Source organism: Stigmatopora nigra, chromosome 1 (genome assembly GCF_051989575.1).
Source record: "Stigmatopora nigra isolate UIUO_SnigA chromosome 1, RoL_Snig_1.1, whole genome shotgun sequence".
Classification (NCBI taxonomy): domain Eukaryota; kingdom Metazoa; phylum Chordata; class Actinopteri; order Syngnathiformes; family Syngnathidae; genus Stigmatopora; species Stigmatopora nigra.
Window position 1 is genome coordinate 21476899 of NC_135508.1, and position 12194 is coordinate 21489092.

The window sequence follows — 12194 nt, forward strand, 5'->3', positions numbered from 1 at the left end:
TTCCCTTTTGTGTTATTACCAATGGAACGTGTTTTTGGAATTAGGACAGCATCACATCATATAAAGATTGTATTTCACTATGAAAGGAAGACTTTCTAAGTTAAATTCTGCTGACATAGAAATTATACCAAACTCTTTGCCTACGTCTCAGTGAGCTTGTCTGAATGTTAATGAGGATGCCAATTAGGAGAACTTTAATGACTAATTCATCACCTTCACAAAAAAAGAACCCTGAGACTGAAGGAGTGCTCATTTCCCATTTTTCCATGGAAGTTTTGGTAATATATTGGTTAGCACGTCTGCTTTACAGTTGAGTTTGGTGTGCAAATCTCAATCTAGAACTTCCCATGTGGAATTCATATCTGAGCTTGTGAGTTTTCTATGGGGACTCAATTTACTTCAACATGCAGATTAATTTAGCAAGTATGTGTGATGCAGTAATTGCCCTGTGATAACCTGTATGTAAAACTCAAAGCCAGCCGGAATATGTTGAGATTATTAAGGTCAACCAATGCCTAAAATGAAAGTTGCCTACGAAGACACACCTTCATTTCACATTCTGAAATTGAGGTCTGTTCTGTCGCACTACAGCAATAGTCAGACATGATGAAATGACCTCATGCGTGACAGTGAATGATGGCAGAGGAAAAGAGGACAATTTGCCCTCTGACCTTACACACCTTGGGTGGCAGTATTAAGAATACTACTGTTTCCTCTGTATATCTTCAAGCCAGCAGTATACCTTGTTTCGGCATGTGATATTCATCTTATTTTTTGCTTCCATATGTTCCAAATATAAACTCAATCAACGATTCCATCCCAGCTCTAGTATGTCAGGAGAACAAGACCGTGTTCGGCGTGTCGCCTTGTCATACAATTTGACTAGACATCCTCCGACGCGCTTCCCGGACACACGACCATTCCAAATCCTATTAAGGGCACCAGCCAGCGCCAAGTAACCTACATTTTGCTGTAATCACACTGTGTGACTAAGGCGTGCAATGGTGTTGCATCCATATTGGGGAAAATGACAACAAATCCTGTTGGCCAAGGGAAAGGCTGCAGGAATGGCTGTGGGTATTCAAGGGCCGGGTGAGGGGGAAAATGATCTTTTGTGCATTTAAATCCTCTTTAGAAATGCAATATGTGCTTTTGGGAGAAGCGTATCATTGTGGCTATGCTCCAAGTTTCCATTAGCTCTGGCATAGGGGAAAAAAGCAGACAGAGCAGTTGGAGCAAGATGACTAGGCTGCACTGAACTCTTGGTGAACGTTTATTTATTTTATAAAAAAAAATGGCTTCTGCTCAATAGAAAAGAAAAATAGCAAATCATCAATTTGAGTATATATATATATATATATATATATATATATATATATATATATATATATATATATATATATATATATATATATATATATATATATATATATATATATATATATATATATATATATATATATATATATATATATATATATATATATATATATATATATATATATATATATATATATATATATATATATATATATATATATATATATATATATATATATATATATATATATATATATATATATATATATATATATATATATATATATATATATATATATATATATATATATATATATATATATATATATATATATATATATATATATATATATATATATATATATATATATATATATATATATATATATATATATATATATATATACACGCATACGCATACACATACACATACACATGCAGGGTGTCTCAAAAAATGTACTCAATTTTAGAATAAAATGTACTCACTAAAGGTTTTCTGGTCATTCTAAAAGTGAGTACATTTTATTCTAAGAGTGAGTATATTTTTTTTGTATATTGTATATTCAAGCTTTCAAGGCAAGCATTCTAATTGGATGCAGCATTTAAATAACAATGCACCAACTGTTTAATGCTTCAAATTCCATTACTAGTTATTTTCAACTAACTACAACGTATAGTGCTGTTTTATTCATTTATTGTAAACAAAACCATTTACTGTGTGGTTAGTGTTTATTATTCATATGACAAAAGTATCTCAAGGCACCATGGCGCATTGTATTGTACATGTTTTGGGGGTGTGAGAGGAAGTACTTGTAGAAAAGCCACATTCATTGGGAGAACATGCAAACTTTCGCAGTGAAAGTTGAAAAGAATAGCCTTTATTGTCAATGTAATATCAAGATGTGAGTGTGTGCTTCCTCCTGTAAGATTTATAATAATGATCATATTTTAATAATTTCAAATACGTACAATATGAATTGGAACTATGGTTACAAAACTACAACCTCAGAACTCTGAAACTGATGACTCATCCACTGTCCTGTCTACAATACTGCCACAATAATAAACATTGATCAAGAATGTTTTAAACATCAAAAATCAGCAAATGACAAAGTAGACTGCATATTTTTCCGTTTAGACATTAAATGATAGAGCTAATTTTATTCTTTTCTACGACCATGAACTAGATGCTAAATTATTTTCTTGTTGCAGCCACGCCTTGTATTTTTGTTCCTGTCACGCACATAAAAAAATCACACAGACTCATCCGAGTCCTGTTAAGAAAGAAAGAGGGTAGGGGGGAACTGCCCATGCAGCCGGAAAGAGGGAGTTTGTAAATGATTTCCTGCCAAAAATGTGCAGTCTTTGTATTTTGTCATGCGATTTGGTTTTCCAAGACAATCCAGATAAAATCTGCCCATTTAACAGAAACAAATTTCCATTTAATTGGTACGTGCGCAAGTAGTAACTGTTGAGTGTATTTCAAATGCCATGTATTTTGTATGAAATGTGTGCCATCGTCTATATTTTTAATTCCTGGTATGAATCATCATTGAAAATGCAGATGATGATGTCATTCATGAGTAAGCTCCGGAATAACGTCACCAGGCTGAATTTTTAATGTTGGTTTCTTCGAAGATGTACAACAGTACATCTGCTTATGAAATGAATTACTTATAGAAGTCCTCCTGTAACTTGGATTGTTAGACACATTTTATACGTAACAGCTTTAATTTCTTCCACCCTGATCCCCAATTATACCACTGAAACAAATAGAAGATGATACAAAATGCTAATTGAGATATGTGCCAAAATACCAATCACCAATGATGATTATAATGTCATTAAAATAAATTACAGGTGCAAAACATGTTCAATGCGGTGGCAGCTGAGTAAGCATATATACAGAAAAATGTAAACACACAATTGAAATATTGATATTCAACGGCAATTGCTTTTGGACTAAACAAGACTCGTGAACAAATTTTTTGGGCTTATAATGAAAATTAAAGAAACTGGCAGAAACAACATTTTAACCCCGTGACGAAGTAGTCGAAGATTGAAGCTACTGTTCAAGTACCGTATTTTCACGACTATAAGGCGCACCGCATTATAAGGCGCACCCTCAACGAATGACATTTTTTCCATATATAAGGCGCACTGTATTATAAGGCGCACTGTATATTTTGGAGAAAATTTAAGACTTAAGTGTGCCTTATAGTCGTGAAAATACGGTAATTGCTATTGACTTCCAGGTATGAATCACTCACTGCACAGTCACCTCTAGAGCCAGCCATTGTTGATGTTTTGGATGTCTTTGTATAAAATCTTGCAGTGGGGGAGGAGCTATATGATGGTAGATTTTGTAAACTAAGATGGCATCTGCATATTTAACAGTATTCTTTCAGTTCAGGCGTTTGTGTTTTTTTTTAATATCCGACAGTGGTGGTTTTTTGTTTTCTGTTTTTTCTAAATATAAGGCGCACCGGATTATAAGGCGCACTGTCTATTTTGGAGAAAATGTGAGACTTTTAAGTGCGCCTTATAGTCGTGAAAATACGGCAGTTGCAAGTTTAAATGTTGACGGCTCAGTTCTGTTAGGCTTTGTGAGACGGATTGATGTTAGTCAAAAGGGGGAGGGAAGTAAGAGAAAAAGAGGAGGAGAGTCTGATTTTGTGTGTGTGCTGACGCCACCACTGTGTGTGTGCGCGTGTGTGAGGCAAGCAGTGAGCGCGTGAGCCATGTTGGATGTGAGTGAAGGTGTGCAGAGATGATGCGGCCACGGATGCTGCTGATGCTGCTGCTGATGCTGATGCCGCTGCTGGCGTCGCACAGCTCCTGACTCACACAAGCCAGCCCCAGCATCACGCACCACAGCGGGTAGATGCCAACTCTCCAGGCTGAGGAAGAGACGGGGGAGCCTGGGGAAAGGCTTCGGGCGGTGCCGGCACTCCTGGAAGTGCAGTGGAGGAGAGACAAGTGACCGGGGAGGAAGGGGAGACGTTCTCTTTGCTAAGATAGGTGGAGGAGGAGGAGGAGAAGAGAGGAGGAAAAAGGAGGGGAGAGACCGTGAAAGGAAGAGACTAAATGGCTGCACGGCTACCGGGCTTCACCCCGCTCTCGCCTCTGGGTCTTCACCTGCTTCTCCTCCTTGGCTCTTTGTTCGCCCTCGCCCCGCGGACGGTCAATGCAGCAGCGGGGGCTTCCAAAGCGGACACGCCGGGCCCCCGCGCGAGGGATGCCGGTAAAGCCAGCGAGCGAGAATGGCAGCCGCCGGGGGACGGAGGGACGTCGCCAAAGGGAGGGGACCGGCGAGGGGGACTCAAGAAAGCACGGGAAGGAGTCGGGACCTTTTGGGGAAGCGTGGACGACACGGCGATATTACTACGTCCTCCCCATTCCCTGCCCGGTGTGACGCGCGCTGGATGTGGGGCGGAGAAGGGCGTTGTTCCGCCTTTCGGCGACTCGCCGGTTCACGTTCGGAGAGGTAAAAAACGGACAGTACAAAGGACTAGCGGAACGTGCGCGCTGCCACGGCCACACCTAACTCGGCGCGGCGTGGCCAGAGCCTTTGTGCGAGCGATCGGCCCGCGCGACATATCCGGAAGTGGGAGAAGGTGCGGCGGACTCGGAGGCGCGTGGGAGAGGGCTGCTGAGGTGACGAGACTCGGACCGCGTCACACAACCTCGCCTCTGTCTGGATACAGTTCAACGCGGGAGAAAATGCCTCCTCCTTTTAGCCACCATTCATTGTGGATTCAAGCATCAACCTTGTGTGACGTTTTACATCTTTCTCAATGTGATGTCTGCAAGAATTCACGTTTTAAACACCAAAAGGCATATGAAGATGAAGATGATGATGATGGTGATGATGGCGATCAGAATGCTGGTGCTTGTAGGGTGTGGGGAGAACCTGCTAATTGTGCTCTGTTGGCCAGGCACAGGGTTATCGACCCAAGGGGTCTCAAAGGGGGGCCTGAAGGAGGTTGGTTGACTGAGCATGTTTGTGGGGAGAGGAGGGACCCCTTGGAGGGGGTGGAAGAGCTCACGTGTGGTGCACCGGCAACGTTTAGGTGCCGCGATAAGGCTGAGAAAAAGACCAGAAGAGGAGGAGGTGCGGGCCTTGGCAACAACCACATTAACTTATCTAATTATGCGTATAATGGTTTGGCGTTTGAGAGTGTGACGTGTTGCCATAGGGCCCATCGTGGGGGGAAAGCTTCAGTTTCAATCGGGAGAGAGAGAAAAAAGGCCCAGGTTGGGAAGAGGGAGGCTTCTGCTGTTTTCTTTTGCTATTCAAAGAGCCCAGGCAGAGAAAGTGAACCCGCTGAACTTTTCCAGTTGTCTCATGAAAAGGTTGGAGCAACTTCAGGGGCAGCTGATTCAGCATTTTCTATGCAAAAGAAATGTCCTCGTCACACAACCAGTTTCATTCCGAAACCTCATGTCGTGTTAGTAAAGCAACCCACTTTTTTTCTGCCAAGCAACATGTCCAATCCATCTAATGAGTCTATTTTGTCGCTTACTATGGGGAGAAAGGGCAATTCAGCACTTGGGACAGCTCCCCTGAATCGTGACATGTTTATATGGAGTGGATTGAACGTGAATAGTAACAATAACAATGGTGAAGTGGAAAAAGCAAAGCGTGGTTTTAATGTTTCAGAAATAATAATGCCCAGTGAGCAAGTGTTGTTAGATGATGCCAGACCATTAGAGAGGGGACAGATGGGGGTTGAGGGAGAGAAGAGGGAGCACGACAGGGACTGGCTGGAGGGCTCTGCAAGGGGAGGAAAATTACAGGTGGGGGAGGGCAAGTTAATAGGGGGGAGAGGACCGCAGGGAAAAGAGAAGGGAGAGAGGCAGAGTGATATGAGGACAACAAAGCCAGGCCAGCTTGAGAAGAGAGCGGCAAAGGGAGGGAAGGGTCACGATAGGGGCAGTAACACTGCCACTGTCACGCAACCAGATATGGAAAGATGGAATAGCGAATGGCTGACTGATGAAAGCAACCAGGTTGAGAGGGAGTCGGAGGGGGAAGCTGAAGAGAAGCACAGCTCAAGGGGAGAGAGGAGCCTGGAAAGGCTGATAATCGAGGCAGACGATAAAGCCTCGAAGGAAGAAAGGACGGGCGAGGTTTTGAAGCCTTGGCCTCGCTCTCGGCGGGCGGCTAACAGACATCCTCATTTCTCCCTGTATAACTACCAAGTACAGGTAGCTGAGAATCAGCCACCTGGGACATCTGTTATTGTGATGACTGCCACAGACCCCGATTCAGGGGATGGCGGTAGGGTGAGCTATAGCATGGCTCCGCTGATGAATAGCCGCTCCTCCGACTACTTCCACATTCACCCAGAGACCGGCTTGATCACGTCCACTCAGATTTTAGATCGAGAACACATGGATCTGCATTACTTTCGAATCACGGGAACCGATCATGGGTCCCCTCGCCTCTCCGGCACCACAATGGTCGCCATCACTGTCGCAGATCGCAATGATCACTCTCCTATTTTTGAGCAGATGGAGTATCGGGAGACCATAAGGGAAAATGTAGAGGAAGGGTACCCCATTCTTCAACTGAGAGCCACAGATTTAGACTCCCCATCCAACGCCAATATTCGTTACCGTTTTGTCGGCGACAGTGCCACGATTGGTAGAGCTGCTTTGGAGATCGACCCACGCTCGGGACTCATAACGACCCGCGGGGTGGTCGACCGGGAAACCAATGAGCACTACACGCTCCAAGTAGAGGCTAGTGACCAGGGCAAAGAACCGGGTGCTCGTTCAGCCACAGTCAAAGTTTTCATCACCGTCTTGGATGAAAACGACAATGTCCCTCAGTTCAGCGAGAAACGTTACGTGGTGGCGGTGAAGGAGGACGTCAGGCCTCACTCGGAAATCCTGCGAGTGAGCGCAACAGACCACGACAAGGACAGTAACGCCGCAGTTCACTATAACATTATCAGTGGGAATAGCCGTGGCCAGTTTTCCATTGACAGTGTTACGGGAGAGATTCAGGTCGTGGCCCCGCTGGATTATGAGGCCGAGCGAGAGTACACTCTACGTGTCCGTGCGCAGGACAACGGCCGTCCGCCACTCTCCAACAACACGGGCATCGTCAGTGTGCAAGTGACCGACGTCAACGACAACCCGCCCATCTTTGTTTCCACGCCCTTCCAAGCCTCCGTGCTCGAGAGTGCGCCCGTGGGAAGTTCTATCCTCCACATCCAAGCCATCGATACCGACGCTGGCGACAACGCGCGTCTGGAATACAGATTGACGGGCACGAGTTCCGACACGCCATTCCTCATCAATTCCGCCACGGGCTGGGTCACCGTCAAATCCATTCTTGACAGGGAATCAGTCGAACACTATTTCTTTGGCGTGGAGGCTCGGGATTACGGCATGCCACCTCTTTCTGCCACCGCCAGTGTGACCATAACTGTCATGGATGTGAATGATAACCGGCCAGAGTTTGTACAAAAAGAATACTATGCCCGCCTAAATGAGGACGCCGTGGTTGGAACGAGTGTGGTAACTGTCAACGCCGTGGATCGGGACGTTAACAGTGCTGTGACTTATCAGATAACAGGTGGGAATACCAGGAACCGCTTTGCCATCAGCACGGCCAGCGGTGCCGGCCTGCTCTCCTTAGCCCTCCCGCTGGACTACAAGCAGGAGCGGCGCTACGTTTTAACTGTCACCGCATCAGACCGCACACTCCATGACACCTGTCAGGTGCACATCAACATTACGGACGCCAACACTCACCGGCCTGTTTTCCAAAGCGCACACTACTCTGTCAGCGTCAATGAGGACCGGCCAACTGGGAGCACGGTGGTTGTCATCAGTGCCACAGATGATGACGTTGGGGAAAATGCCCGTATCACCTACTTTCTAGAGGACAATATCCCTCAGTTTCGCATTGACCCCGCATCGGGAGCTATCACGCTGCAGACGGAGCTGGATTATGAGGATCAAATGACTTATACCTTGGCCATCACGGCCAAAGACAACGGAATACCACAAAAATCGGACACGACGTACGTGGAGGTGAATGTCAACGACGTGAACGACAATGCTCCTCAGTTCCTCAGCCCTCGGTACCAGGGAACTGTGAGCGAAGATGCCCCTCCCTTCACCAGCGTCCTTCAAATCTCAGCTACCGATCGGGACGCCCACGCTAACGGCCGCGTCCAGTACACCTTTCAAAATGGCGAGGACGGAGATGGAGATTTTACCATTGAGCCAACATCTGGTATTGTACGAACCGTTCGCCGATTGGACCGAGAGAGCGTGCCGTTCTACGAGCTCACGGCATACGCGGTGGATCGAGGCGTACCCCCTCAGCGGACCCCCGTCCACATCCAAGTGACGATTCTTGACGTTAATGACAACGCCCCGGTCTTCCCCGCTGATGACTTTGAGGTTTTGGTGAGGGAAAACAGTGCGGTGGGCTCTGTGGTCGCTCAGATCACCGCCACAGACCCAGATGAAGGCGCCAATGCCCAAATTATGTACCAAATAGTGGAGGGCAATATCCCTGAAATTTTCCAGATGGACATCTTCTCAGGGGAGCTGACCTCACTTATTGATCTCGACTACGAGGCTCACAACGAATACGTCATCGTAGTCCAGGCCACCTCAGCTCCTCTGGTCAGCCGTGCTACGGTACGGATCAAATTGGTGGACCAGAACGACAACAAACCCACGTTGCAGGACTTCCAAATTATTTTCAACAACTTTGTGTCAAACCGCTCAAACAGTTTCCCCAACGGGGTCATTGGCAGAGTGCCCGCCAACGATCCCGATGTGTCGGACCGGCTGTACTACACAATCGACAGGGGCAACGAACTACATCTGCTGCTGCTCAATCACTCCAGCGGAGAGATCCGACTGAGCCGTAAACTGGATAATAACAGGCCGCTGGTGGCTCCCATGCTGATGACTGTCACAGGTAAGAGAGCGTGGAGGGGGACACGAGAGTCAAGTGTGGGTGGGGGGTGGTAATCCTTCACTGTGGATTAGTAGACTGGATTGATAACATGAGGTTTCTGTTCTGCCCTGGTGTTAAATGCCTGAATGGTAGTACTATATGAAGAAACTATAATCACAATTTGGCTTTAAATGTAACAATTCCACTGATTCAAGTTTTTAATGGCAATGTTCATGCAATGCAAAAGTAGATAAAAGTGAACGTGAAAGGAAGAGATGCTTAAAGAAGTACGTTGTGAATTTGTGTGTGTATTTGTTTAGTTTTGTGATAAACTCATCCCATGTCGCACCTTTTGTGAAAACATTAGTGATGGAAAGAATTTAAAACCACTTAGAATTGAGATAGTGAGTTGAATAAATAAAAGTGAAAGGTGTTTGGTAAACTTATTGGCCATTTTTAAAGCTAAATGTCCCTTATTAATAGGATTTATGTAGATTTGATTTGGATTCTTCATTGATTATCTGTTATTGACACTGAAACTCATTCACTAACTTGAGCTATTTTTTTCTAATTGAGCCCCACATTCCTTGTTGATATATAAAGAAATTATAATGGTATTTTATTTTTTATTTTTTACTGCTCAGCCTCATTAGGGTAATGGGTGAGCTGAAGTCTATTTCAGTAGACTTAGAGTGAGAGGCGGCACACCCAATGAACTCTTTACAATCAATCTTTTGTTTCTGGTGCTTGTTTCTGGCACCGTTTCCCCTCCCACATTCCAATTACACGTTTCTTAGGTTAATTGGAAATGCTAAACTTGTAGATGTGATTGTTGCGTGAATGTTTGTCTATTGGTGCCCTAGAATCAACGTTGCCAGATTGTGTGGATTGGACTATTTTCAAAAACTCTGGGTGGGAGAAACATGCACTGATTAAAATTTGGGCTAGTTTTGACAACATTTGGTGGCATTTTGAAGAATTTGTTTGTGTTTAACAGCTAAATTTGTATGCATACACTTTGGAATTCAGCTACATTGTTTATTTACAGCCTGAATTCCTTACTCTAATTATATCTGGCATTTTAATGCCACGTGCCTTGAATTTATGATTTGTATGTAGACCGTCCGATTCAGCAAAATAATTTCAAAAATGACTTGGCATAGAATGCACACTATATTTTATTTTGGTCTGCTTACATCCTCTATAGAGAATACATCTTTTTTTTACAGACTTAGAGCATTTGTCACTTTCCCTTTCTCTTGCTGTGTATGCATGTTTCTTCCTTTCTTTTATACACTTGTGTAGGTACACGGATGAATAGAAGAATTAATTCCCATCAGTTGCCCCTCATGTCTTGTTCCTCCTCATTCTTCACAGCTCTAATTTCACCATATATTTTTCCACTCATGCATATGGCATTTCTATTCTCTGCATCCTTCATGTTTAGTTAGCCATGTATCTTACAACATTTGAACTGTTATTTTCCTTCTCAGCCTTTTGCTGTTTTTCTCCATACATCTCCAGGTTCGCTTCTCTTTAATGATATTTTTAGACTGAAATTTGCTATATATATTCCGGGGGTGCGGCTTGGTGGGCGAGTGTTTGGCGACACAGTCTCACCAGTCTGAATTTGAGGGTTCAATCCTAGGTGGATCCTCATTGTGAGTTTAGTTTGTTCTCAGGCTCGCATGGGTTTTCTCTGGGTATTCCAGTTTCCTCCTACATCCCAAAATTAGATAATGTAGAAAGTTGAACACATTAAATAGGTGTAGGAATGGTTGTTTTCCTTGTGGCATGTGATTGGTTGGCCACCAATTCAGGGTGTCCGCCGCCTGATGCCCATAGTTGGCTTGGATAAGATCTGGGAACCCCCTCACAACCACTGTAAGTTCAGAAATGAATGAGGGGGTGTATACATATCGATCCTCTTAGCCCTCCTTTCATTTTATGTCTCAGGCCTCATTCATTGCATTAATTAATTGCAGACTTATTGTTGCCTGTAGTTTCCAGTTAGCCAGGAGAGCAAGCCAAGTGGTTATAGTTTATTTTGAGCTAGTAGTTTACAATTTCTGCTTTCTTTTCATTTTTTTCTTCTCACTGTATATACAGTGTTCCTAGATGGATTGTACACATGCATACCTGTGTGATTATGCAAGAGTTGTTTACTTTGGCTGTGAACAAGCTGAAATTCAGCATTTTTTTCTCCACATTATTCGAATGTGCATGATATTTTTGTTGTTTGCAGCTCACTAAGTGTATTCTCAGGTGGCTGAAAAGCTTTGCGCTTCAGAGGGTATTCATGTCTTTTTAGTCAATAGTATCTGTGTATAGCAGGGAGCACTGGGACTGCACTCCCTTTTTTGTCTCTTCCTCTCCTGTTGTTTGCTCTCTGCATCAACCATTGATTCTCTGTATAATTCCCATATTTCGGTTTCATTGTACTTTTAAATGCATTTTCCATTCAAGTTTAGCCAGTCTTGAGGAAAAAAAATAACGATTATGCACACAAATATTGCTGCAGGGTCGTTTGGTAGAGACAAATCATGTTTTTATTGTAGTCTGACACCACAAAGGACATCAATTCAAGGTGACCTTGATCCAAGCAGAAAAGAAAAAAGACAGATCTAATGGCCAAGAACGCCAACTCTCAGAAGCAAGGCTATACATGGCAGGCACTCCCGACCTCACCAAAAATACATAAATCAGAGCATGAGAATTATTATTTTCTATGCTTTATGGATAATAAAAAAGCCTAATGTGCAAATCAAAGGATTTTGATATGGAATTAACATTTTAAAGAAAAGTTTTATAGTTAGTTATACAAACGAGTATTAAATAAAAATACTTGGGATGTATTTATCACGTTGTCTTGTTGATTCTATTAGAATTAATGAATTTACTATTCATTTAGTATGCAAAGTTTGCCATATAAAAATGTACA

The 12194-nt window shown here is 43.5% G+C and overlaps 1 protein-coding gene across 3 annotated transcripts in view; it reads left to right on the forward strand.

The window, feature by feature from the left end:
* Positions 1 to 4040: 4040 nt before the first annotated feature.
* celsr3 (cadherin, EGF LAG seven-pass G-type receptor 3) overlaps positions 4041 to 12194 on the forward strand; it is a 60910-nt gene continuing 52756 nt past the window's right edge. The window contains exon 1 of one of the 3 annotated variants that reach the window (XM_077718099.1): positions 4041 to 9274. In XM_077718099.1, coding sequence (XP_077574225.1) covers positions 4408 to 9274 — 4867 coding nt within the window. In that variant the 5' untranslated portion in view covers positions 4041 to 4407. The remainder of the gene's footprint in view (positions 9275 to 12194) is intronic. The other 2 variants (XM_077718091.1, XM_077718109.1) reach the window with 2 other exon arrangements.